Raw genomic sequence first — 26888 nt, 5'->3', positions numbered from 1 at the left:
TTACCAAATCAGAGAAGACACAAGGCTAAATTAGCAGATTTGCCTACCATCACTAGAAGTTGAATTGTTTCACAACCAAAACCAACCAAACTAAGATAGCAGTTTCATTCTCAGTGCTTATTGGCTCTCCGTTCCTAAACATTCTAGCAAGTCATTTTAAGTTACACTTACTTAAACTAGAGTCTATGTAAAGAATGAACAACTGGCCCAGAAAACCCCAAGTTTCACTTACACAAGCATAATTCAGAAAGGATGCAGCTGAAGTCAATGAAACTTGTCCTATGAAAATTCAAGGTAAGTTCATTTAGACTACGGCAATATACCAATATTACTACTCATTGACTTCATAATACAGTGAACATTATTCAACTTTCAGTCTTTTGTATTTTAATTGCACACACAGGATCTGGGATAAACACCTCCCAAATTCCTCCATGACCACACGTTCAGCTAGACAGACAGAGTAACCTCCTTTTTCTGCCTCTTCAGCCTTTACCAGGAGACAAGCACACGTTGCTTTCACATCTTCCAAAGAAATAGATACAGCTGGTTCCCTGACACAGAAAAAGAAAGCAGTGTAAAATATATTTATTTAAAATACAGAAAATAATTTAAAGAGCAAACTGTAAAACTCTTATCTAAGACTTGGAATGCACAGACCTGATTCAGATTAGCAGAATAGCTGCACTGTTACTGTGAGACACATCCCTGTAGAAATCTCAGTTTTATACTGAATAGCTTTTACTTCCAATGGTTTGTTCCCAAGTTTTTCTAATTAATCACATGGAAAACTGTGTTCATACTACAGAGTCGATCTACACAAATGCTGACCAGTAAGTACAGCATGGAAAGATTATACAATAAGTCACTTTCTCCTTAAGCAAGCAACAGTCAGATCCTACATCATGCACAAAGAAATATGTTAAAAAGTCTTAGTCAGAACTGAGGAGGTACGAACTGTATCGGATTACTGCTATTAAAAGAAGTAAATCAAGTATCTCAAGGGTTCCCTGAATGGCACCTTACCAACGTCTCTTTGAAAAAACCTCTTGAAACTACCAGTTGTTAACACCGTAACACCTTCTGCTACATTAATAGCAACACTAACTTCATTGGCATCATCTATCCAATCAATATATTACCTACAGCAGAAATTATTCAAATGTTTTAAAACAGAATTAGCACAAGAATTTCAAGGCAGTGGTTAATGCAAATAAAATACTGTATGCAAACTGAGAATTTGAAAGCCTGGAGTAAATCTCACTAAAATCACTTAAAAGGTGGTTTTATTAATTTGAATTGTTATTAACAGGTATTTTTATTTATTAAGCCAATGACTAAAAACAACCAACAATACAACAACCAAAATTACAATTGCATTAATATAATATTAGGATAGTATGGCCTTCTTGAAAAACATTACAAGCAAACTGCCAAAATAAAATTGACAAGTGGTGAGCCAAAGGAAGAAGAGATGAGAGGAGAAGTGGTATAAACATGCTCATTAAATGAAATCCACAAACATATTAACATACTTCTAGGACCAAGTTCTGTAGGAAATAAATGGGAGGCGGGGAATGATGATAATGGAGTATGTGATCAGTACAAAAATAAGTGCTGTTTTTTAAGCAGGACTCATATACCTGAACTCTTCACACTATATTCCTAAAGGATAGGAAAAACCTTCCCCTTAGATATTTTTATTTACTTAGAAGGGCAAAAGCTACATGATTTCTTTTATATAAACCATCTGTCACTTTTAGTCACCATCTCTTAGATAAATACAATAAAATCCATGAATTAATAATAGTCCATTACAAATTAAAATCCTTTTGGGTGTGGTGCCCAGAGACCACAGGGAATGATTTAGTGGAGGGTCTTGATGATCCTGAAGGTCTATTCCAGCCTTAACAGTTCTATGATTCCATGAATAACAGCTAACTGAAAAATTAATGAAGTCAGATCAATGTATTATCTATTCTATTCCCAAATATTCACCTGTCTTTCTCCAATTTTGGTAAAATTCCAAATGTTGTTGTCAAAAACGGGTTATTTTCATCATTGTTTCCAATGTCCATGTAGTTTAGCATGGTCAGCTGGGTTTTTTTATCTGGACTTTCTTCATAATTTTTGCAACCAATGCATTTGCAAATTGAGGAACACACAATCTTAGCCTGGTAAATATAGAATACTTAGAATAAAAATGTATAAAACTTGAATCAAACATACAGTTGAGCAACCACTAGAGTTAAATCTGCAGGAGTTATTCTAAATGCACGCATCTTGGATACTCCCGGAGTAAGGCCATCACTATCAGTGTAAGGAAGTAAGTGTTTCTTGCAGGAATTCTTTTTGGAGAATGATGATTCTCTGCTCTGTATACTGGACAAATCAACCCTTAAGGTTGTGGTTTGTGCAAAGACTATCTGAGTTGGCAGAAATCCATTCCTCTTTTCATCTAGAGCACAGCACTGGCTGAGAGCTCATAACATTGAACATTTTAACTGACCAGCTTCAGCTATAATTAATTATTTGAAGTCATGACAAGCCATGACAAGAGAGAGACTGCTTCCCTTATGTTCAAAAAGATGTTATGATGAACTATTCAAAGAGATAAGTAATTCTTTTTAGAGACTACTGTTTACAGATTACAATCAATGTTAATGTGATAACCGCTGACAGGAAAATCCAACAGACTTACCTCAAAGCACTCACAATAATTCTTGAGACATCCTGAACGCTTGCAGTTACACCCTTTGTTATGGTGAGGTTTAATGTCTCCCAGTTTGCTTTGTCCAATCTTTGGTAGAAAAGCTTCTGGGTTTCTATCAAGACAGACCTAAAACAAAAAGTGTTACATTAGAAGACATTCAAAGACTGTTTTATAGCATCTGAATGATACCCAGTATTTAACAAAGAAATTCTGATTTTCACTTGGTGATAAGAGGAACATACATAAGTTTCCCAAAACATGTGAAAGCAGAAATTCATTGATTGCAGAATACTAAGCTGAGTGGGATCCACTATAATTTTATGGAATATCCCAAATGATCCACCCATCTTTTACTGTTTTGGGGCTGTTTTTGTCTCTCTGCTGATACTACTTCCACCAGAAACAAAAAGATCTCAGTGAAAAAGGAACCCTTCCATACACAGCTATGGACATCTCATAATTATTAAGTGGATATGCTCCAATACAAAGTTGATACACTACTGCTGGCTATTCCACTGGACAGTAGCTTTTCTCAGGTCCTAATATCTCACTGTGTCACGCCATGTAAGTCAGACTAAGATAATTCTATCCACTTTATGTATGATATTTAAGAGGGGCACAGAAACTGGTATGCTTTTCTCAAGACAAGGAGTGCTTAGACTGCTACAATCTCACCAATTCAACTGCTGAAGAGCATCTGAATTCAAAACCTAGTTGCAGCCTATCGATACAAGCCAGTAAAACATAGACAACTACAAAAGATCTGCCAATTATGATAATAATTTGGAAAATGATAATTTCATAGAATCAAAGAATGGTTTGGGTTTGAAGGGACCTTTAAGATCATCCAGTTCCAGCCCCCCTGTCATAGGCAGGGACATCTCTCTCTAGACCAGGTTGCTCACAGCCCCATCCAGCCTGGCTTTGAATGCTTACAGGGAGGGCTTACCTCTCTGGACAACCTGTTCTAGTGTTTCTGCAACCTCACAGTAAAGAATTTCTTCCTAATATCTAGTTTAAATCTAACCTTTTCCAGTTTTAAACCATTTCCCCTCATCCTGTCACTATATGCCCTTCTAAAAAGACCCTCCCCAGCTTTCCTGTAGGCCTCTTTCAGGTCCTGGAAGACCACTATATAAGGCTCCAAAGACCTCCTTTTTTCCAAGATGAAGAGCCCCAGCTCTCCTCTCTCAGTCTTTCCTCATATGGGAGGTGCTCCATCCCTCTGAACATCTTCGTGGTCCTCTGGACTTGCTCCAACAGCTTCATGTCCTTCTTCTGTTGGAGGACCCAGAACTGGAAGAAGTACTCCACGTAGGGTCTTAGGAGAGCAGAGTAGAGGAGCAGAATCACCTCCCACAACCTGCTGGTCATACTTCTCTGATGAGACCCAGGATACAATTATCCTTCTGGGTGGCAAGTGCACATTGCCAGTTCGTGTTGAGTCTTTCATCAACCAACATCATCAACCTAATTCTGACTTTGAGACACAAATTTTCCCTCAAGTGGAAACATTTTCTGAGATTAAAATTGGAGTTGCACATTTTGTTTCAAGAATGAAAATCACCATTCCATTAATATACCACTAGTTATTATCAAAAGTATCAGAAGCTCCTTAAAAGTAAATTAAAAATGAAAAATGTTATTTTTTTGTGTAAGAAAAATATAGTAGCAGCAGTTGGTGGTATTTTGTATAAAAATAGCGTATTTCAAAGACTGTAAGTAGAGAAAAAAACAATACTAGTGTATTTACATATACAAAGCTGATACTGATATATACAGTGTTTTATATATATTATATATATATATATATATTTTTTTTTACCTTAATGGCTTTAAATCGTTCAGTTTCATGAAGTGGATTATTGTAGCAATTATTGCAATTGCAGTTGTTGCAAAAGTCACCACTTGCAAAGCATTCACAATATCTACAATCAACATATAAACACAACTTAAGAAATGGAAAGATTAACTGGTTTTAAATGTTATTCCTCTTCAAGACAGAATTTACAGTTCCTATCCCACCTCTGTTATTTAATCATACCCAAATATACACAGAGACCTTCTCTCTCACTTGTTCATTTTCACAAAATACACCTACTCAATAAATGAAACAAATTTTAACAATCACATTCACATCTCTGTGCATTTTACTTATGCATGTAAATACATAAGACTTGGCACAATAGTTACGTAGATTACTGTTGTACAGAAGTGAGATAGAGAAATGATACTGCAATATACAGCATTTTCATCTATAAACGATTTTCTAGACAATTCTAACAGTGCCTTCTAGCTTCTCTTTATATTTTCCATGTTTTTAATTATGTTAGTCATCCACAACTACACCTTGAATTGTGGATTTGTGTGATACTAGTTGACATAAACTGAAGATCAGACAAGCAATTTTTGCCCCATATGGCTTGCTCATCACATTAACCGTATGTTTACTCTTTCAAATATACACTGCTATTAATATTTATTAAATGTTGATCGGCTATTACTTACAATTTAAGACACTGAGATTTTGTGCAGTTACATGGTTTCTTAGACTTCGTAATCCCTGAACCAAAAGGTAGGCTACGCAGATTGAAAGAGGAAGAAAATAAGAGAAAAAATTTACAAATTAAAAATTGGTCTATACTTTCAAAACTTCGATACATTCCACACACACACACCCCTCCACACACACACACCAACTGCAGTGCTATTTTAACAATGGTGGGGTCAAAAAACAAGTGACAAAAAGAGACGACAAACTCCTACAATCCACCAGTTGTCACTACTAGGGGCAGGCCAGCAATCACTCAGAACCCAGTAACTGGTGTGCAACTGCAAAGCACTCTCATCTGTCACACTGGGTTTGCATCTGCCTTGTACTTAAAAATGATCTGCAATTAAGATTTATTAAAAGAATCCCATTAGTGTTAGAAATACAAGCTAAACACGCATTAATTATATTTTAAAACATATCAATCAACTCAGAAAATTAAATGTTTTTCAGACACATTTACAGCACAGTTGCATTGATGCTAAGAAATCCTGGCAGCCTTGACCACTAGTAAATGGAATAATGGCTACCATGATACATACACAAATCACTCATACAAAATTGCATGAGAAGCAGCTATTTAACACAAAGATGTCTAAGAGTCTTTGCCAGTATAAAATTCAAAATTCATAGTGGACTGAGTGTTGCAAGCATCTTACCCTGAAGTCATTTTCACTTGCAGATTTGATTCTGGTTGGAAAGCAGAAGTGCTAGCAACTGTTTGTAAGTATTCATTTTCAAACTGTTCAAGATAAAATACATATAGCTTGCTTATATTAAATTTTAAAAAGAGACTCCTGTGAGTTAAAAAAGTAACACAAAGAAAACGTTCTGAGGATGCTTTGTTTGCCACGTATAGTGATAAAACTCATGGAAGTACAAAGCTGTGAAAAATGCACGCATTTCCTCTTTGAAAGTACTCAGTATGTCAGGATACCTGTTTCTCCCAGTGCAAAGTATCAAGAACAGCTGCCAGTTGTGCAGTATTTGCACAGTGTTTCCAGTGTACTGATAACTCTGCATTCAGTTGCTTTTAATTGCAGTAATCAACTAAAACTGGCTAGTGACTTGATGATGTACGTTATGTTCAGCTGCAATACAGCATCTAATTGGTTGAAGGCTAAAAAATTTAACAAAATGTATTGGCTTACACTCCAACAAAACAGAATGCAGATCTATTTGCTCCTCAGACATATAATAGCCTAGAAAAACAGGCACAAGGAACTGCTGTGAGTACTTATAAATGATAGTTATTTTAACTGGTGATCAGTTTAGCTGCAGATAAGAAGAAAATTAATATATTTAAAGTAAGAGAATAAATCTAGGGAACAACAGGCTGGGGATAAAATCAGAGAGAGAACTGCAATCCTATCTACATCTCTAGAATGTTTAGGTACCAATCTGTCACTACTTTTAGTGATGAAAAACTCTATAGTTCATTGCTCCATCTGGCCCTTGGGATTTTAATTTCCTCTTTTATGAGGGTGGCTGTTACCCACAAACCATCTGCTGTGTTTGCTCTGACATTACATTCATTTAACACTAAACAGAAGTTAACAGGTAAAGATTTGAATGATTTTTGCTACCAGCTCTGCTGGAAGTAAGGAGAAAAATCAAACATTCACAAAGATTTTTAGTCTTCTGTTTTCATTATTAAAAATAAATTGAAATATGGTTCTACCACTCCTTTAGCAAATAATAACTGAGAAAATTATGAAGAGTCACTGACTATTAAGTCCTAGTCAAGAAAAACAGTGAAAGGAATCCTCCTGGAAGAAAATATTCTCTGTCTGGTAAAAGTCAACGTCTTTTCATACAGCTTTCAAAAGAGCTGTAGAACAGTTCTCAGAAATAATGTAATTTATATAAATACCAAATTCAAGTTTGAAAAATTGGAACTTATGTTTCTCATGGAAAAGTGCACTTCTAATCCTGTTATTATTTATAGAAAATTCTCAAATTGGAGAATTTGTACACAAAAATCATCCAGGATTGTAAAACTAAGCTGTCTAAACTAGCTAAACTGTCTTTAGAAAATGCATACAATTGTTACCTCCTGACATCAGACACAAGAAGCTATTTTAAGAAAAGGAAAGTTTATATTCTGCTTAATACATGGAAAGAATAAAGCTGCTTTACCTCTTGTTTGTTTGAATCCAGGTTACCTGAAACAGGCAAAAACTGCCCCAGTACCGCTGCTACAGGGTTACCCACATCTGAAAAGATGACATTTAACAAGCTGCTCACAATATATAAAGTTTAATGTGTGCATTAATCTTTTTGAATTAAGCATACAGGCAAACGGGTAGTTTTGACTTTTTCTATTAATAAAAAGTAAAAACCCAAGCCACAATATTTCCTGACAGTGTCTGTCTTTTTGCACCACCTGGTACAATGTAAATTGGGGAGCAAACTTTATCAAAGAAGGACCTAGAAGTTCTTTCTTCAGAAAAGTTTCTCTCAATTAGAGAAAACAACAACAGCATAACAACAACAACAACAACAAAATGCTGGCAATACAAAAATACTCCCTTACAGAAGAACTCAACTCTTCACCAATTTTTTAGCTAAGAATGACAGATGTTTATACTCTATCACATTACGTTTAATTAGAAACAGCATAGACTTATAAAATGTTGATGCGAAAAATGACCCGAACAGATGTTTATCCTAAGCTCTTATTTTATGAATTTCCAGAATTCTATCTAGGAAGGAGGCATTCAGCCTATTATACCACCACCAACAACAAAAAAACAACTAAAAATCTATTCAGAAATCCATGGCTGTAAGAATAGAGTTTTGTGCAAGTCCTGGTGAGGAGTAAGTCCCAGTATCTTAGGCTATGTAGAAAAAAGTAATCATTACTCCATTAGTTCTACTGAGATCTACATTTAAAGAAACTTTTATATACAACTTCTGGACCTACACCTTTCACTTACTGGGAAGATCAGTACAATGAAAGAAAGCTTGGACAAATAAAAACTAAAACAAAAAGTCAGTGCTCTCCTCAGATTTTTCTTCCCTAACGTTGCAGCAAAGTAATGGGAGCCTGAATGCATTTATAGGCACATTTTCTATCATTTGAATGTATGTGTTTTCCACTTCTGATAAATATAAATAAACATGCTCCATAACTAGGGTATCTGCTGAGATTCAGACACTCCGCATCTACTGACACCACAAACAGTGTGTGTGTGGTGCTTAGTAGTGAAAGGCTTTGTTCCACAATGAGATTGACACACACCACTGAAATAAGAAGATATTGACAAGTGAAGAAATAATGTTTATGTTTCTGTAGAAGCTACACTTGGGTAAAGAAATGTTTAAGCAAATTTAAAGCTCTCTTACACAGTGTCGCTCCTAAGATGAAAATGTATCGTCCCATTCAATATCTGAATAGCTAAAAAATGAACTTTGAGATCTCAGAAACCACCTTCCTTATAAACGGGTGGAATGTAAGTTCACAGAATGACAGAAACATTTGTGGGACATTTTGAGCCCCAAGGTTTAACGATACCCAACAACCCTCAATGATGCTCCTCATTTATAGTAAAACAGTGACACCTTGTGGTACGACAGGGTAAATGCAACTGTATGCAAGTGCTTTCTGTTAAGCATGCTTTCTCATGAGAAGTTGATCTGTATATTAAAAACCATAATTATATTCAACGCGTCCATTACATCATTTTCATAACATTTAAATGCATAGATTTTTATTGCTACAAAATAAAGGAAAACAATAACTTGTGATAGCTACACTAGCTTCATCTCACCTCTGCTCACTGCTGATTAAGAAAATAAACACATGCATTTGCACATTAACTGTGATCTGCTATCTGACATGCTAGACATAACTTTAACTTTGATTTTACCAGATTGAAGATAATTATGTTGGTCTTCATACTGTGGAATGAGATGAATTGTTTTTAGATCCTGTGTGCCACAATCCTTTATACAGAGTATTTGAGTACCTCCTTCCAGTTGGCAGATCATCTGGAATAAATAAACAACAGCCTCCCATCTAAGAACCTGTAATTCTAAGCATATACACAGAATGGTTTCTGTAAGAGTAACATGCTTCATAAAGCTGCGTCATTACACGCTGAAGTCTCTCAGACAAATGAATCATTGTACACAAAGATGTCTGCAATCTGACCCTTTCAGTTTGTTTGGTTTTGGAAACAGCTGTGATACTGCAGCTCTTCACCCTAGGGTGAGATGCCCTCCTGGTTCTCTAAACTGTTCTATAAGGTTTTGCACAACATACTCTAGCTAGTTTTCTACTACGTTGGACTAACATTCAGTTCCCTACCCAGAACAAACCCTATTTCACTTCAGTGTTTTATGCCATTTATTCAGACGTGACTGTAAATCAAGACTGTTCCTTCGTGAAATAATCTTATTACTGTATGTGGCCTTGAAATAGAAAATAACATTTTATATGTAAAACAGCACTTTACCTAAAAAAAAATATTAGTCCCCGTGTATGAGAAAAGCACTGTCTAGTCAGTCTTGACACAAAACTTACTAAGTGGGATTTTGGTGCATGTGTGGTACAAGTAAATTAACGTTTTCTTAGCATATAATTCTTCTATCAATTACCAGACATAAATTACCAGGGGGCTGGAATCGTTTCTGTGTAAATATCCAGGTTCCTCCACCACACCATGCAGTGCTAATAACTCACAGTTAGACTCATCAATATTTGAACTCTGAAAAATCGCTCCATCTTCATGATTCTCCATAACATTTCTAATTGCATCTCTTACTTCAGTCTGAAAAAATAAACAAGTGTTATGCCTTAAGAGGCACTCCTTTAAATCTTCATTGAATTCTGGGCACATACCATGAGTTTAGAAATCAAACGTATACTTACTATTTCATCATAGACAGAAGCACTGGTCTGAGGCAAGCCATAAACACCACTGGAGCATTCTAGCACATGAAATAAAGCAAGTTTTGTTTATTAAGACAGCTGTTTGCTTTTGTTTGGTTTTAATGCCAGGAGCTCACTGATAGTATCAAGGAGATTTTGATGTCACAGTCTTACTACAGACTATTACAGTCTTATAAAGTAATATTACAGTCTTATAAAATAATATTTAATGTTCTCTTGTAATAGACTTTGGAAAAACAGGTTCCCAAATGTGTTTGATGTCTCTAAAAGGTTTCTAGAGACCATCTGGTAAAAATCATTTAGCAACGACATTTTGCTTGAAAGGCTGATGTGTACGTCAGCTTCCACTGGAAAGACTGTACACTGCTATCATACAAAGGAGAGCTGGGAGACTTCATGCCTTATAAAGAACAAGGGAAAATCAAAAGTAAGCCCAAACTTCATGGCTGAAGCAACAAGAACATACATGAACACATACTGATCTGCTTCAAAACTTTCTCCTTTCACACTTTCTTAGCCCTATGAACGTTATCAGAAGGGGCTCATGCTGCTACTTCCCAAATCCAGGAATTATTTTATTTAGATTTTCATACCCTCTTCTAACTCTGAAAGAGGAGTTAAAATAAACTAATAAATTAAACAAATAAGTTATCCCACTCAGACACCCGTGACACTTACCATTAAAGCAATCGGACAAGTTTTTTGACTGCATAGGACTGTTTTGGATTCCTTTAAACTGATCATAATAAATACAGTTATTCTCACCTTCAGCTGGAGGTATCAATGATCTGAACACCTGAAGAAAAGAATGGTTTATAACTACTTCATATATTACACAACTCCTTAAAAACAAACAAACAAACAAACAACTGCACAGAAACTGACTTTCAAATTGGAAATTATTTGCATTTCTAAATTATAATTAAGCACATAAATGTTGCAGAATAACCAGCACTACCAGATACTATGGACAGCTGATTATTCTCCTTCTTCTGTTCAACGTGCAGTTATGTTTTATGCCTTTTTGAATTTCTGAATCCTAGAGTAGCACCACTTGTTAAAATATTTACACTGGAAAGAAATGTCAGCTGGTACACTTAGTTATTTCAAAATAGCTTCCCAGAGGAAACACAGCGTTCCCCCAGTAGCCGCCTATGGAGCACAAGCTGAATTAGGCACTTTCTTCAGAAGATACTTTACAGCCATAAAGAAACAGGCACATGTAAGTATTCTAAATATGAATAGCCTGCATTAAGCAGATGGACTTCTTAGTCTTGTGACCAGCGCTAAAAGTTTAATGCTGCACGTCTTTATGGGAAGAAATTAATTCAATATAGATGAAGTTACCTTCAAAGCACACCACTTACAAAACTACTTCCTCTACAGATATTCAACAACACAGGGCACAGTTCACCATTGCAAATCAAATAATTTCAAATGCGTTCATACTACACGTTCTAAGATGACAAGCATGTCATCTGTAGAACTAAAGAACAGAAGTTAACGTAATGGAGAAGGCTCTGGGGAGACCTCATTGTGGCCTTCCAACATCAGAATGGAGCATATAAACAGGAGGGGGAAAGACTGTTTATGAGGGTGGGATGGTTTAAAATTAAGACAGGGGAGGTTTAGGTTAGATATTAGCAGGAAGTTTTTCACACAGAGGGTGGTGACGCACTGGAACAGGTTGCCCACGGAGGCTGTGGATGCCCCATCCCTGGGGGCATTGAAGGCCAGGCTGGATGTGGCTCTGGGCAGCCTGGTCTGCTGGTTGGTGACCTGCACATAGCAGGGGGTTGAAACTCAATGATCATTGCGGTCCTTTTCAACCCAGGCCATTCTAGGATTTTAAGTTTGTACAACTACAAGATGGTTGCTAATACCAACAGTATATAAAACTGAAGTGGTTACTGCAAAGTAACATTTTTTCTTAACAAGCAAAATACCCAGCTATTTAAAAATAGTGCTTCAAACACAGGCAAACAAGAACAGCAAACAGAACTGTACGTTCGCTGCATGTCATTTATAGCAATAGGAAACTAGTTCAATTTCTGTGTGCACTGCTAAGTTTGTTCCACTGTAAGACTTGTAACATTACTTCAAACCCCACGTGGATCCCATCTCAAGTTTTAACGTGATGATCTTCTATGTGTAAACTACAAACAAGCACCCATACAAATTCTTAATTCACGTATCTTACGGGTACGGTTCCAACATTTTGATTGACTGCTCCTTCTGAAGAGAAGACACTTGAAATTGGAACACTGCAGTTTTTATGCTGTGCCACTACAGAAGAAAGGAAGTGGCCACCCTCTGAAGGCAGATGAGGTGAATGCATGTAATCAGCTTCTCCTGCAATATTCAATCCTTTGTACTTTTCAAGATCTTCATTGTTACAGCTGTTGTTTCCGTGTGGATATATTTCAACTTTTGCTATTGCATTCTGATTTTCAGCAGAAAGAGGGTACTCAAAGTGGTCCAACAGAGCCTCTCCCACATTTATCGTGTATAACTGATTGCCTTGATTAGAGCACATCCCTTCTTCAACGGGATTATTCATGACTGCAGTTTCCAGGCTGAAGTTTTCAGAACTATCAGGAGTATTCTGACTTAATATTTCAGTCACAAATCCATCATCTATAGCTGATCTTATGTCAAACAGTATCTGATTCTCCATGGTCATAGGCAGGCAGGCAGGCAGGCGCACCTTCTTTACTTGAAGATAATTTTTCTATCACAGGATTCCTCCAGACAACTTAGATATCTAGAAGGGAATGAAACAGTCTCAAGTATGTGCAATACTGAAGATTAACTCAATTAATGAAAACTGAATAAAACTTGGTTTTAGCAGTCAGAAGAAAAAAAAAGGAAGAAGGAAAATGAAATCTGGCACAGCACCGAGCATGGAGAGGAGCAGTTACATTGTCAGTCTCGTATGAGCCCCGTAAGCCCACATCACCTATTGTCCCACATCACCTATAGTCCCCACATCACTACTGTCAGATGCAGACTGGGCGCTCCTTTGCTCCCCGTGCTCCGCAGCGCCTGCACTAAGCGCAGCCCAGACACACCCGCGCTGCTACAAACTGCAAGCCCTGGATCCGGGCCGTGCTAACAGCAGGGTGCTCAGGAATACAGCCGCCCTCCCTCCCTGCAGCCCCTCTGCATTCCCCCCCCACACACGGCAGAGCTGTACGCACCGCCTCGGCTCCGCCACAAGGCGAGGAAGCCGCCGCGTGCCCGACCGTTATGGGGTGCTGCGCGTGCGCGGTAACGGCCGACCCGCGCGGCCTCGGCGGCTCGCTCCTCACGGGCGGAGCTCGATGGGTTCGTACAGGTGATGGAGTGTCCGGTTAAAAGCAGCGCTGCTGACGAGCCTGCAGGCAGACGTGCTCTGAGCAGCTTGCCAGCAGTCATCTCCACTCTGTAGGATCGCTGAGGACTCCAGCTGTGTCTCCTGAGCCTGAAAAATTGTTCATCAACACGTTCTCTGCCGCTTTTAAGTACCTCTTAAATAAGCTGAGGAGTGTCCTGCTACAGTTCCGAACTGGATTTAACTGCAAAGATTTCACCAGTCCAGTAAAGCAAGAGAGCCAGAAAGAAAACAGACATGAACCATTGCACTTAGTAGTGATAATTGTGAAACTTTATTGTTTGAAGTCACAGAAGAGGGGAGAACATTGGGACAGACTATTGGATGTAAATAACCAACCACGGAAGCAGAGTAAGCAAACGAGATAAAAAAAACCAGCTTAAAGTAATACATTTTATACAAGAAAGCAATTGGTACAAAGGCTGAATTAGAAGCACGATTTTCAAGGTCAGGCTTGCACACCTCCATGGTCCTTTAGAAGCCCAACCCTTAAGAGTATTCAGTCTGGAATATCCTCAGTCTGGACAACGGCAGCCTCTAAGCGCACCAAGTTTCTGCTGTTCCATCATATTCAATTCTGCAAATTCATACCTAAAGGATTCGATCAGTTCCACAGTTATTTAACAAAAGGGTTAATTTATTATCATCCAAACCTAGCCACCCCTCACTTACAGCCCTTGTCACTAACTGAGAACAGGTGATTCGAGGTTAAGTTATGGATGAACTGTTTTCCTACAATACAGACATTAACAATGAAGTACTAGAAAGTTCATTCAGTTCTAAGTAATTTCAGTTACATTCCTATGGCTTTTGAGCAAAAAGAGCAAGTAGTTTTACTGTATGTACACCATATTGAACATCGAGTTTTAAATTAAGTATTTATTAACAGCCTACATTCGCTGCGGATTTCTAAGATTTACATCCAAAAAGCATATTTTATTTACACGCTGTTGACATCTTAATGAAATAAGATCCCGTTTGGTTAGAAATTACGATCTAACTCAAATTAAAAACATAAAGAAAAAAAGAGACATTTAACACCACTCTTTTAAACATTTACAATAAAAAAAACCCCAACTTTCTGTGCCAATTGTACTTACTCTAAGAATGTAAAATTGCATTGATAACTGCACTAAATACAATGAGACGTGAAACATTTAAAACCTGAGAGTCAGATCTAAACGTTTTTTGTTGTTTTTTTTCCTTTCTCTTGGAAAAATCCTAGAAGCCCTATGTTAATTGAAGCACAGACTGCTCAGTGGTCAATACAAAAACCAGTGCATTATTCCCGCAGCTCCACAAAAACACATCACTATGACATTGTTGCAGTAATTTGGTAAATGTTAGTTGCAATAAGGCTTAGTTCAAAAGTTTCCTTTCCCACAAACTTCATCCAGTCAAATAATGGGTGTCTTTGGCCAATTCCTACAGGGGAACCTACGTTTAGGTAAGCATGTATTTGCTTACATATGTATTTAGGACCTTTTGTTGAGGTTTTCCACCTCAAACACACACATAACAGGTGTTTCAATAGCTAGATCAGAGTGAAAAAACAAACAAAAAAACCCAAACACGTAGAGGCATATAAAGTTAGAAATACTGGCCAGAACAAGAAATCCAAAAAACCTAATGAGAAGTTTCACAGCACCCCCAGAGAGCTTTCAGAGCCAGCACAGCTCTGCAGCAACATTTACTGTATTACTGGATATTTTGTACCTTCTACTCCCAGAGAAATAAGTTTGTGCTAATGGGTGCATGGCACGAAAGTAATGACACCGATCAAGTTTGAGGAAGAGTAGCATCGCACACCAGGTTACTTTAGTTTTGTAGTAATCATTTCCCTTCTGCATTTACAAATACACCCCTTTCTCAGTGAAATCGTCTGCCCTATTCCCACCCCCATTTTTGTTGCACCCTTCAGAAACTGCTTGACATAATGGGCCACCACCAGAAGACATTTGAGAAGGCCATAATTTCCCCATTCCGGAGCTATTTTCCATCGCCTTCACAGCCTGTTTCATGCAGAGAGCTGACCACGTAATTCTGGTCCTTTCAGGCTGAAAGCTGGGAAACTGCAATTGCTCAGCCTTTACATGCAGCCTTGATTCATAGATTATCCAACAGGCTCGAGTTTAAATATATTTACATTCCCTGGGACCCAGAAACTCTTCTCTCAGCAAACTGCTAATACCACTCAGCTAAACGAGATCATGAGTACCTGTAGCTCTAAAAAGTTACTCCTGCACTTCCTAGAGAACGGTCTTTGCCATAGAAGAGGATCGTCTCATTAGAGCTTTGAACCTAGCTGCATCATAAACAAATTCAACTCTACTTATATCACAGCCACCTAATTTATAATTTCAAAACTAGATCTGCATTGCTATTCCCCCTCCACAAAAATAATGTAAAACCAACTTCCAGCATAAGCTTTTCTCCTGTGTTTAGGATATTTCTTTTACTAAGGCACTGGTATCAACAAGCACACAGGTCCATTTACATGGATATGAAAATCAATCATGTGGCAAACGTGCTTGTAAGTAAAAGAGAAGTTTGGTATCTGCTAATTTGCATAATATTTTACTACTTCACTGTAGTGCACACTTCTTCCCAAAAAGAAACACACCCGTTGGGTGTTTTGCACTTGGTTATGGTTTATGGTTTTTTGTTTTGTTCCTTAAATCTCATGATTTAAGGATTTAATTTTAAAGAAGTTAATGAAGGTAAGCAGCCACAAGTGTTGTCATTTGTTGAAATAAAGCAGCAGATACTCTGAAGAACATTCTGCTATCGATGCATGCCAAATCTTTTGAAGGCTTTGAGTTTAAGACTTGATATGTTTTATCCCTTCCATTCTGGAATACAAGTGGATTCAAATAATTTTAAGAAAAAAAATAGGAGAAAACTGCAGGAGTTAGAATATACATGCCTTCGTGCAATAGTGGTATACTTCATCCCTAGAAATGTATAAGATTTCACAAATCGCCCATTGTGGAACTAAATGCTTCCAAACTACTTAAAATTAATGGTAATAATTATGAAACGTTCAAACCAAGGCTAAGGTTTTCACAGAAGATCGACGGGTTGTGACTCGGTTTCTTCATCGGCCAGCAGTTCTGCAAACCTTGCTTTCATTCGCTGTTCAGAAGAGTTTCCATCCCAACGATGGGAGGTTGCTTTGTGGCAATAACCCAAATCATTTGGTACAGTTCTTAGTAGGTTGAAACAAACCCATGATGTCAATCATTGCTTTTTGGATGTTCTTCCCAAAGCGATGAGAATCCTTAATAAATAAATAAACAAAAATACAGTGAGCCGTGCTGTCTGGTAACAGTTATCTCACTTAAGCAAAGGATTTTAACATTTTGTCACTTTGGATCACAGATTTAGATCACATATATTACTATAAAACAGGGAAGTTAAACTACAAAAATTCTAATGGTATATGAATTAATCCAGGTTTATGCTATTACTGACTGGTAAATTCAATATTATGCAGTTATGTTTTTTCTACACACAGAACTGAGAATCTACCTTTGATATCAAATGTGTCTATAGCTTTGTATTATTACTTAAAAAAACTCAAACTGAAACACGTAGTTCATACAAGATGGTTTTATCTAAGGCATTTCTCACAAGACAAAAGAATGCCCAGAAAGTGTAAAGAACAACCTAAAGAGACTGAAAAAGCAGAAAAAAAAACCCAAAAACATTTGAGTTCCTATTGGAATCCTGAATCTCTTAGAAGAACAACAAGTACAGCAAATGAAAATGACAATTACTTTAAGAAATTATTCCAAGAAATGAAAGGCACAGAGAAAAAAATGTTTACAAATATAAATCATTAGCTACATTATAAAACCTGCTACAGGAAGCTCTAATAATATCAAAGGCAAGTACATAAAGCACTGCCTTCTCTCTATGGACTTTTGCCTTGACTGATAAGAATACAGGGAAACTTAACGTATAAACTAAAAGGCACCTGAAGAACAATTTGAAACACACATGGACAAAGTCATATTTTCTAATAATTAACCAGAGGCACCAAGAGCTATCAGACAAGTTATGGTCTATGTAATCCTGCCAAAACTGAGTATGTTGGTAAGTCATAAAACAAAGGAGAAGGACAAACTGAAACCGATCTCTGTAACAGAAGGATATTGATCACGGCATTTCAATAGATGAATGTAATTCCGATAAATAATGATCATTAAGTTTCCCAAGAACAGATTAAAATTTAACCATCAACTTCCGTTAGAACTATTTAGACCAAGGAGATTCAAAGAATAAAGAGCATACTGCTGTATTATCTTCACCCCTGCAGCCAGAGGCAAATCAAAGCTAAGCTATAATAACAAAAGCCGGGAAACACTTATGCTTACAGGTCAGATACAAGTCATTTCATAGGAGTTCCAGAGAACAACACGTGCACAAACATGACCTTAGGCCTTTTATTTATTTATTTCTTAAATCTGACAGAAAGGTGAAGTATTACACCAGTTCCTTGGTTCATGAAGTCACTAGATTTATAGAAGCTGAGAAAAACATTAATATATAGAGTATGTTGACAAAGGAAAAAGCACAGTATAACTGTATGTTGCAAGTCCTACTAAATGTTGAGTAGGCAGCGAGTAGAAGAGTTTTACAAGCAGATAATAGAACAGGAAAGGATTGTTCCTTACCGTTTCAGAACAAGAGAATTTGCTGGAGACATGGAAATGGATGGAGTGCTCATCCAAGATTATGTAAGAAACACCGTAACCATCATCAGCCACCTAAGGGAAGAAAAATAACAAGTTTTAAACTTACTTTTTCTTCACTTCCTACACGACCCCTGAACTTTCCAAACCAAGCCACCACAAAACCAGCTTTCAGCTTGACAAGCCAACTAAAATAAACAATGATGATTCTGATCTCTGAGTGCCAAAAAGTAGTCCTGTGATCCCCTCACCATTCTTTCCATAGAAACACTTTTTGAAACAAATGAAAGTAGTCTACCACGTGGAAAAGCCTGCCTGACAGTTAACAAGGAGATTATCAACTTCCATATTCAAATCTTGTTAAAGCACCATAAGCAAATCAGAAGCTCATTAAAACTCCAACAGTATCACCAGCTCCTCTAAAGTCCATGAAAGCTGCAGAAAGCCATTTCATTCTTATCCTAGCCACTGCTCATATTTAGGAAGGCAAGCAGATGAATCTGAGTAGTGTGATTTAGAGGAAAGCATGAATGATTATTTATTTTTTTTAATTAATTAGGAATTATAAATAAAAAACATAGAACAGTGAAATACTTTCTACTAATCCCAACCTTATAATCTATTGTAAGTAGTAAACTGCTTCTCACTGCAATAATAGTTTGACATACTAAATCTGCAGGCATAGGAACTGTGATAGAAGGCCCCAGTTCATCAGATCTCCTTGCTGTGGGGTCTTATGCCACATTTGATAACTGCATATTTCATTACGGATGGTCCATATTTTACTGGGACAAGGGAAAAAGGTGATGTTGGTTTTTCTCAGCTCATTCATATAGTTGGAAAACATCAAACACATACTTAAAGCGTATATTGCACTTCTAATGTGTACCATTAAGGTATTACGAGTCTAAAACAAAACTGTTTTCAAAAGGGATACTTGTATTTAGTAAACATACAGGTCCAAATCCACCACCAGAAGATAACATCTCAGGGTTCTTCTTCAAATCAATGTGTTGCTGTGGTGTCTGACTCGTCGATAGTCTCCAAGGCTCAGACAAAACCTTTATTAGAGATAAAAATAAATAATCAAGAACGACATATTATTTAGGAACATGCAACTCTCTCAAGAAATGATTTTTAAAAAGCTTAGAAAATATTCAATAAAGCAATATTAAAAGGTAACTCTACTCCACATGTCAACAGAATGAATAAGGTTAGAAGAAACAACTTAACTTGTCCTAACGTGTAAACCATCTTGATGTTCATTTCTAAAAAAGTAATGAAATTTCTTGGAGCAGAAATGTTATTTCAGAACAGATGAAACTGGTCTCCAGCCGAGTAAACTCTGCATAACAGGGCTTGTTAACGAGATCAGCAATGGCAGCTGGAGTTCCATTAAAATGTAAGCAGATACCAGAAAACACTAAGTAAACAAATGGTTATTTACTGTAACCAATCAATAAAGATCACTTACTTCCTTCAGGAAAGGAGAATCTACAGAAAGGTACTTGGAAACAACATAAAGGCAGAACAGATGGCGGTCAATGCCAGCACCAGTCATGGCAAGACGATACAAGTGCTGGTGTTTGGTAGCTGCAAGCCGGAATAACTTCAACTTATTTTCATTCTAACAATGAAAGAAAGATGAAAAAAAATCTGTTCAGTGAATTCTAGTTTCTTAGAAAGCTACAGAAAATCAAGTCTGAATATGGTTTATGAAAGGCAGGAACTGCAAGAGCCATTTTTGAAGGCAAACTGACAGCATATGAGAGTAGTGCAAGGACTGAAAGAAAATGTCAGTCTCAAACTCAATTTAAGAACGCTCTTTTGCTAAGATCTTACAATATTGAATGCAACACTAAAAACATGGTAACCTGTCACTTGGGTCCAGCATCACTGTATTTTATTCCCGATGCTCTGAACAGCCTATTAGTCACGAGGATAAAATTTATAAATCACTGGCAGGGGGATGGTTGTGTGGGTATATGCATGTTAAGAAGCATCCAAATGTCTATGAATTGAACAGTTTCATAATGGCAGGTCAGAATTGTAGTTAAATACCATGTTAAAACTAAAATGTATCCATTTAAAATTTTATTCTAAGATATTTCTAGAGCCTTGCTGAATGTTAAAGATAAGCATATTCTGTTAAACCAAACTGAGCAACTCTACATCAGCAATTCAAGAGAGCCAACTCTCATACCCAATAAAGTTCTTAAATGGCAACTGAGAGTTTGGCATGACATTCCTTGCTTAACAAATAACAAGAAATTTACAGATATGAGTTTTCTGGAGTTTAGGATCCATAAAAATTGGCATATTTGGTTATTAGCAATTAGTCATCCTCTTTTTGGTGAAGCCTTTAAGTCCTGCCATACTGACAGAGGATGAAGACAGCTATGTGCTGCTACACTTCTGTTCTCACACGAGGCATCTTTCTTTAAATGTTAAAAACAGCAGAAATTTCTATGGAAAAAAAAAGTGCCAGCTGTGTGCTTTATGGATTGTATTAGAAATCAACACAGTCAACTTACACTTGCACTTGGGTCTTCCATGGTTTGAACAAAATTACACGACTCGACGGTACATGAACGAACAGTTTCAGTTCTGCCTTCTCTGAACAAGCGTGTCATAGAGGCTTCGTATGTCAAAGAAAATTTTCCCATGTCCTTGAAATTTGAAAAAGAAGGACTTAGTGGCTTAGTCAGACTTAGCTTCTCTTTCTTAATCGATGGTGGCATTCAAAGTAAGCACACAGGATAGAAATCACAAGTTAAGCAACATTTTAAGTCATTAATAGTCTACATTAGCAGTCTTACAGGAAAAAAAAACAACAAAGCAAGATTTGATAAATGGCTTTAGAACCAGCAAACTAGCAGAGGCTACACTACGCATTTTATATCCACTCTTATTCGGTTTGTCAGAAAGAGACCTCAATTCAAAAACTATCAAAAGTTATTAGAAAGTTCAGTGGCTACTTAACTAACACAGTCATTAAGTAACCCTACAGTATTTCCAATTCAAAGTTTAATAGCATAGATTTGTATGGCAGCATGGAGATTAAAAAAAAAGTGGAAGAATATGATCTGAGAATGTGAAGTCTGAACACCATCTGCAAAACCCCAAAACAGCAGCTTTCCTATTACCCACAGATTCTGAAGTTTTTATCTTGTAAAAGCTTAGCTAGTACATGGTACCAACTCTTCCAGGTCACAAAAGTTTGTTTAGCTTCAACAAAAGTTTGTTTAGCTTCAAATTAAGAGATTGCGTGGTTACTGAAAATATAAAAATAAAAGGTGGTTGGGATGGCATGTGAAAATCTAGTTATTTGCTATGTGGCTGCCCTAAGGAATGGTAACAAAGACAGTAAGTAGCGATAGCAGCAAGGGAATCTGTATGCTTTGACATTCAATTTGGAATTGCATCAAAAAAACAACAAAATATCAATTAGGAAAGCTAATACCAATAAATATTAAACAATGACAGCTAGAATGCAAAACCTGCACTTTGCTATGTGGGCATTCTAGGAAAATACGCAGGAAGAAACAAAGGTGAGCTAACAAGAAAAAAGCCAACAGGCAGGCACATCTATTAATCCTGTTAAGGAATGGAATGTTCATTACTACAGAATCAAGGCGGACTCCAAACTAATGGGTAAGTTAATACTACGTTGGTTTTAACAGCAATAACAAATTTACCTACAAAAGTTATATCTGAATGCTATGTAGGGATAAAACAACTAAGCAGAAGAGAAAAATCTGCATTGCATCAGCAAGTCAACCTTTGGACGATGAATTTCCAGCTAGTAATCTGTTTAGCATTTGTACCAACTTCCATTTAGTAGCCTTACACAAGCAGTGCAAAGTTTCTTGAAAGTACAGCGTACTTTACACAACCACACATTCTAACCACAAGTACAGAAACTCAGAATCTTATTAAATTGGCTACAGTATAAGTCAAATTCTTACTCGGTAGTGAGCAAGTTGCAGGGCAAGTTGAACGAAGGCATCAGGGCTGGTTTTTGCTTTCTTTATTAGCCCCTTCCCAAAAACATCAAAGTAAAATGAATAGAAGTCCACATCATCTGCCAGAGCTCTAGCAGTGCTCAGAGACTTCTCGATCACATCTTGGCACTGAAATACACAAGCAAATTACTTATCTACACGCAAATATATACAAGTATGAGCATTTGAAGGCATTCAAAAGAAACACAAGAAAAGGTCACACACGTTTAACTGATATAAAATAAATGTTCCCTTCTTAAGCATCATTGTTTAAACATCCTTCCTTTGGAAAAAAAGGTGGTATATTTGTGTGAAAGTCAAGATTCGATTAGCTTTAAAAAAAAAAAGTTAAAAAGTTGTAAGCCAATACACATTTGGAGTCCAAAAACACTCTTAAAGCAAACAAAAAAACATTAAGGTAGTTCAGATCACGAGGACATTAAGTGTATCACCAGCTGCTACACCAACAGTCTATGAAATAGGATCATGGTAGTTTGTCTTCAACTCAAGGAAAAAAACAAGCATTATTAACATCTAGACACAATTCTGAATCCATTTAAGACAGCTAATCTCACGGAAACGTTACACAAGCATAATAAGAACACAGCAACAACTTAAATTTCACTGCAGTACTGTTCCTGTTTACAATGGATGGCTGTTTATTTTGGACAAGTTGCTAAGCTAAGAAAACTTCTAGTAAAAATGCTCTTTCTTGAACAGGATTTGTAGAAAACAGTGTTTTAACAACTCCTCTGCCATCCTTTTAAGTAAACTGGGCAGGACTCACAAGTGAAATACGTATTTTACAGGGCTCAAGGAAATGAACTATTTATAAGGTTTTCAGTAACCAATTATGTGATTTGAGCGCTCAGGAATAGCTGAGCTCCTTTCCCCAGTCACCACCCGCTGTGCTCTCACCTCTTCTGGAATCTCCCACTGTAGTTTGGTAGGGATAGGAATATTTTGATTGGTATCTCCTTTGCAGTGTCCATCCTCCAAGTAGCCCAGTTCGAGACACTCAGTTGCCATCACATTCTGTGAAGAAAGATACGTTTTCAGAATTGCAAATGCATTAAATTCTAATTCCACAACAATATGTAATTTTGAAGTGCCAACACATTTTGGATAACATACTTTTAACACACAACAAAAAGCAATCTATTCTCAAATATTGCCTGTTTAAGGCTTTTTTACTTCTAAGCAGGAAAATACCAGACATACATCAAATACTCTACTACAGTGGTGCAAAATGCTTTAATTCAACCTCCCCCAGAAAAGGCTTTTAAACTTTGCTCAATTTGGATTCTAGAGAATCTCTCTAAGTCTGTTATCTGACAAAGTCTCAGTTCATCAAAAAAAACTACTACTAAACTACTCACTAAAAAACTACTAACTAAAAAATTCATCAGAAATATTTAATTCTTTTCAAGATTCGCAAGCTGCTCAGTGTTGTGGTACATTTTAAACACACACTACATTTCTTGGACTTGTTTTCAAGATGGACAGTGCAAGCTGAATGGCAAACAAACGCTGTGCCTGAGAAGATTTCAAGTGAAATACTGTTGGGTTTTGATCATTTTATTTTGTTTTGTTTTCTTTGAAACCTTGAGGTTATCAACCTTTTCAACAAGGAAAGAAAAAGGTTGATAAAAATCTGTTACCCATTCATACTTATTTCTAATCTCTTACTTTAACTTTCTCAGTTGGTGGACACAACACACCGACTATAAAATAGGACTTTTATTAGTTCTTTTCCACTGCCCAGAAAAGCTTGTCTAAACTAGACTGTTCAGTTAATTTCTAACAAGGTTTGACTTTCTCCTGTTTAGAGAAAGCAGTTAGGACTTTCTCTTCTATACAAATGGATACTCATAGCTAATAAAATCAGGACATGACTTGGGGCATTAGTTGGACCTGGGTTCCACTTGCACAGATACATAATTAAATCAGAATTAGCTAATGTTTCTGAAATAGTATCGAGTGACAAAGTCACGACTGTTTAGAGCTCTAAACTTGAAAGAGAAAAAATATTTAGTTAGGATTTCAAGCAATAAACTACATTTGTGATCAACAAATCCAAGAAAAAGTGCATTCATACCATTCATTGCAGCAAAACACAAGAGCTAAGTTAACTAACATAACAATCTAGAACTCAAAAATAGCTTTAGGGAAATAGAAGTTATAGCTTGTAGCATTTAAGTCTAAAAAAGCGTGGGATTCTACAGCATAAGGAAGCTGAAGTGCTTCAGGAGCATGTGTATACACACAGTGAAGTGCTATGTCAAACAACTAGGCAATAGTTGAGTGATTTAGAATATTAAAAACAAGCTAGATAGGATGACATATCACTTTTCTATAAACACATCTTTGTCACTAAATTTTAAGAAAGACCTTCAATTTAAGGCAATGCAACTTGTTTTTTAGCAAGTTTTGCTTGTTTGCTTGTTTTTAATTCTGCTGATGACATACAAGACAAAAGGGATACAAAATCACTCACCAGCAACATAGTTGCAAGAGACTGGAAAGCAACATAGTTGCAGGAGACTAGAAAGCAACATTGTTGCAGGAGACTAGAAAGCAACCTGAGGTTATTCAGGGCTGCTGCAGAACCATCTACCTTAACACTCTACATTAACCTTTTGTATGTAACACTTACCTCCCACAGGTGTCCAACAATAGGAGCATCTGCCCAAGAGTGCTCAGCATTCAGACCCATTTTGCCATTTTTGAATACTACAAGAGTAAACGTTTTATCAAACCACCTACAAAAAGATTAGATTTCCTTAGGAATTTTTGTATTTCAAAAACATTTTTATACACTAACTTCATGTCTGTCAAAAAGACTTGAACACGATGGGTGTGGTTTTTTGTTTGAAATGGACCAATTTACGTGCTTGTAAGTCACTTACTCATATGCGTTAGCCACATGAATTAGCAAATATCTGAAAGAGAGAAGGGTCTTTTCACAGAGTCAATACTGTACCTGTCATAACATCTGCCATGTATTAAGGACTTTGCATATGCATCTAGCGACCTCACTGGATCGTCTTTCCTGTACCCTTGTTCATCGTCATCCAATGTCACAAAAAATGCTGCTTTTTCAATAGCATCTAAGGACTGTTTGTTCTTCCCACGGCTAAAATAAGCCTGTCGAGCCTTAGCCCATGGTATCCTGCAGAAAGAATTTGGTTTACAGCCAGGTTACATGGATTAGTGCATATTTTATCATCCTTAATAACACTGTGAGACATTCCTCCTACTTGTATCAAGTTTTAGGCTGCTACTTGCATTCATTTAGGCTATGTCAGCACAGAAAAGTTCTAAACATACAGGTATAAAACAATACTAGGAAATAGTTCAGCATTAGTTCAGTTCCTACAGGGGGCCTCTTCAGTAATGCTGGGGAGGGTCTCTTTATCAGAGAGCATAGTGAGAAATGGCTTTAAACTAAAAGAAGGTAGATCTAGATTCGACATCAGGAGGAAATTCTTCACTATGACTGTGGTGAGGTACTGCATCATGCTACCCAGAGAAGCTGTGGATGCCATATCCCTGCAAGTGTTCAAGGCCAGGCTGGAGAGGCTCGGAGCAACCTGGTCTAGTGGAAAATAACTCTGTCCATGGCAGGGAGCTGGAACTAAAAGAACTTTCAGGTTCCTCCCAACCCAAACTATTCAATAACAAAATCATATCATAACACAAATGCAAAGCATAACCATTATTCTTCAGAAATGTCTGCTGCATGCAGTACGTACAATATTATCTACATTTAATAACTGAACAAAAGAAGATACATATTATGTGAAAGAAAATGCTAATAAAAATGAAAACAATTCACAGATAAAAACATCCACTGTTGTAACACCTAAATATAAGCATCTGGACAATGTTCCATGAAAACTTCCATGGTAAACAACTGAAACAGATCTAAAGTTAATGAACAAAGAAGTTCCTATATAGCAGTGCCACATTGATTTCCACAGAAAGTTATAAGTTTTTCCAATGAAAAAAAATGTATTAAAGTACATTATCGCTTAGGTAATCTATTAAAAACCCATAGCTCTTCAGTGTCCAGAAACAAATCAGACAAGACTGAACTGAATTTGGCAAAACAGAACTGAACTCAATGATCTCTCACCAAGAGCCAGGTGAATAAATACTGCTTGTCATGGTTTTGCAATTCTGTAATTTTGCTATCAGTATTCCACATCATAACATCATGTTAAGCATGGATAATTTTGACAAATCTGCTGCTCACAGAAGGAAGACTGAATGTCCCTGGGAACACCACGGTCAGTCATATGACCAGGACTATATAATCTCACTTCAGTGCTGGACTCGCTCTCTCGGATCCTGCCAGCCAGGGGGAGAGCCGTGTGGGAGCGTTCCAGCCGTTTCGCCTAGAGTTACAGTAGGCCTCTTGGTTTCGGGACTCACTCTCTCTTATTTTACTTGATTCGTTAGCTTTAATTCCAATTATATTGTATTATATTGTGTTATTCTGTATTCCGATATAGTATTTAGTAAATAAGTGTGCCTCCTTAGATCGTTGCCGCTGTATTTATTTCTTTTTCCCTGTTTTTCTTTTCCTTCTGGGCCAGCGGCCTGCGGGCCGACTGCCCCCTGTCATGGGTGCAGGTAGATTTTAGGGTA

The 26888-nt window shown here is 37.0% G+C and overlaps 2 protein-coding genes across 3 annotated transcripts in view; both read right to left on the bottom strand.

Annotated features, from left to right (window-relative positions):
• Positions 1–361: 361 nt before the first annotated feature.
• Positions 362–10873, bottom strand: TESMIN (testis expressed metallothionein like protein). Its single transcript, XM_072338839.1, has 10 exons — positions 10840–10873; positions 10141–10199; positions 9881–10039; positions 9137–9257; positions 7404–7480; positions 5924–6006; positions 4539–4641; positions 2702–2839; positions 1999–2174; positions 362–554 (listed from the first exon to the last, which is right to left on the bottom strand). The coding sequence occupies exons 1-10, from the start codon at positions 10871–10873 to the stop codon at positions 362–364; spliced, it is 1143 nt and encodes a 380-aa protein (XP_072194940.1).
• A 2918-nt stretch (positions 10874–13791) lies between these two features.
• Positions 13792–26888, bottom strand: part of LOC140252732 (carnitine O-palmitoyltransferase 1, liver isoform-like) — a 34006-nt gene continuing 20909 nt past the window's right edge. For both annotated transcript variants that reach the window (XM_072337737.1, XM_072337738.1), the window contains exons 12-20: positions 25219–25407; positions 24892–24997; positions 23154–23270; positions 22200–22364; positions 20766–20900; positions 19706–19858; positions 19188–19292; positions 18214–18306; positions 13792–16814 (exon numbers count right to left, since the gene is read on the bottom strand). In XM_072337737.1, the coding sequence (XP_072193838.1) occupies positions 16728–16814; positions 18214–18306; positions 19188–19292; positions 19706–19858; positions 20766–20900; positions 22200–22364; positions 23154–23270; positions 24892–24997; positions 25219–25407 (1150 nt within the window). In that variant the 3' untranslated portion in view covers positions 13792–16727. The remainder of the gene's footprint in view (positions 16815–18213; positions 18307–19187; positions 19293–19705; positions 19859–20765; positions 20901–22199; positions 22365–23153; positions 23271–24891; positions 24998–25218; positions 25408–26888) is intronic.

Source organism: Excalfactoria chinensis, chromosome 5, assembly GCF_039878825.1.
Source record: "Excalfactoria chinensis isolate bCotChi1 chromosome 5, bCotChi1.hap2, whole genome shotgun sequence".
NCBI classification, from domain to species: domain Eukaryota; kingdom Metazoa; phylum Chordata; class Aves; order Galliformes; family Phasianidae; genus Excalfactoria; species Excalfactoria chinensis.
Note: the sequence above shows the minus strand (reverse complement) of the source record. Positions and strands in the feature narration are given on the sequence as shown.

Bases quoted from the DNA above. Each gene is read 5' to 3' on its own strand.
- TESMIN (XM_072338839.1), bottom strand. From the start codon at position 10,873: ATGCAGTCAAAAAACTTGTCCGATTGCTTTAATG. The intron at 7,481-9,136 runs GTAAAATCAAAG...TCATCTTTTCAG, and splicing joins ACATAATTATCTTCAATCTG to ATGTGGGTAACCCTGTAGCA. The intron at 6,007-7,403 runs GTAAAGCAGCTT...TATCTTGAACAG, and splicing joins TGGATTCAAACAAACAAGAG to TTTGAAAATGAATACTTACA.